General features: G+C 38.7%; 1 protein-coding gene across 1 annotated transcript in view; it reads left to right on the forward strand.

Moving 5' to 3' along the window:
* Window positions 1-865, forward strand: part of LOC103920918 (neuropeptide-like protein C4orf48 homolog) — an 11,838-nt gene extending 10,973 nt beyond the window's left edge. Inside the window, exon 4 of the mRNA XM_009328792.1 lies at window positions 800-865. Coding sequence (XP_009327067.1) covers window positions 800-865 — 66 coding nt within the window. The remainder of the gene's footprint in view (window positions 1-799) is intronic.
* The last annotated feature ends 930 nt before the right edge of the window (window positions 866-1,795 follow it).

Here is a 1,795-nt window from a genome sequence, read left to right on the forward strand (position 1 = left end):
GTAGAGCATGGGAAGCTGAAAAGTCTTTGACTTAGTATAAACACTGCTTAACCACAACTAAAACATCAGTGTGTTATCAACATTGTTCTCATGCTAAACCCAAAACACAGCACTATGCTAGCTGCTAGGAAGAAAATTAACTCTATCCCAGCCAAAACCAGGACAATGATGTATATAGAGAATGGTTTTTAAGCTTTTGATGGAGTTCTGGGGGCATGGCTCCAAATGGAGTTGATAATAAGACAACTGTCAGTAAATTAACTCAGGTTAAAATAGGAGCCACAAACTCAAGTCTAGATCTGCCCTGAAAGATTATGAGTTTCAGACAACAAGGTTAGGCTGACAGCTGGATTGAACTCAGTTATTCTAGAGAAACAGCAGTGTAACTGAGAGCAAAACTGGCTCCTCAGCACGTGCTATCTGGCGCAATTAAATTATACAGTACTGAAGACATCGTCAACAGGAAGCCATCAATCACTGCGAAGGAATTAAAAACAGTGCAGTTGAAAGTGGAATTTTTCTCAGCATTTATAAAGGACACTAATAATTTTGACAGCCTACTCCCTAGAAGCTAACTGTGAAAATGAAAACATTTAAACTATAGAAATACTCTCCATGCACCTCAGTTCTGAATATACTTATTTCATCACTTTTTCTGGATGAAAACCAGCACTAATAACTGTGATTTTTCACTCAGCAAAGCACCTTGACTACAGCTGTGCGGAGGGATTAGGTCTAATCAATTATATACTCTTCTAAAGTGATATATTCAGTTCTTTAATTTCATGGTTTTTTTCAGACAGAAACCCTCCTCCTGAGAGCGGAAAAGAGAGGCCTGTGTGATTGCATTCGTGCAGTACACTGAAACGAGCACTGGGATTTGGCCAATGGACATTTATTCATTTTTAAAATGCTGTTTGTTAAATTACTGGAAGTTACAGAGTGCAAGTTATGCCACACCGCAAGGAAAACAATTTTTATCCAAACAGGTACAGCTCAGATCATTTTTGCTTTGATGTGTTTTATCAGTACTGTATGCGATATTGCATCTGCTGAAATGTCAACAGAAGAAACAGCACCAAAATCTCGCTCATGGGTTTTATGTGAGGATAGCATCTCACTTTTCTGGTATTTCAAGCCAAAAATTGTCCCTGGACTCTCAGGCCAACCCCTCAGCACATGTGAATTGCCATAGATCTGTGAAAGTCGGTGAAGTCGAATTCTTTGATGTATTTATGGTAGAATGTGTCCCTAACACGATAAGAAAGCTACTTTGCAATGATGCATAGCTAAACATTTACAAACAAGCAGTCATGGCTTTATATAGAAATTAATAGTTGTCACTGACTGCTTGGCAGTCCAAGGAAGGTATTTGTTCCCAATTGTATCAATAGTCCAGTGCACGGCAAACACAGTAATCTGTATCACAATTTTAATTTCTTCACAGCCACACAGTAGCTGTGATCTTTTTGGAGAGATTTATTAAGTATCTAATGTGATCAGTAACATTTGTAATCACATGAATACTGCCTGGCAATTGAACTGATTGCATCTGCCAAAATCTTCTGGAGAAGTGTCTTTCATTAAGCAAATCACATACTGGATTGAACCATTCAAACTGGCCTCTACAGAGAGTTTTGGCAGAGAGCCTACAAAATGCCTGTGTGGCCAGGAGTCTCTTGCAAACTGTATTTTGAGAAATATTTAAGTTCTACCAAAATGGTCCATAGCTTTTGCATGGACTTTACACTCCATAGCAGTGGGTTACAGGGCTGATACTATTACTATTCCTGCT

This window comes from Pygoscelis adeliae, unplaced genomic scaffold (assembly GCF_000699105.1).
Source record: "Pygoscelis adeliae isolate BGI_AS28 unplaced genomic scaffold, ASM69910v1 Scaffold66, whole genome shotgun sequence".
Taxonomy (NCBI): domain Eukaryota; kingdom Metazoa; phylum Chordata; class Aves; order Sphenisciformes; family Spheniscidae; genus Pygoscelis; species Pygoscelis adeliae.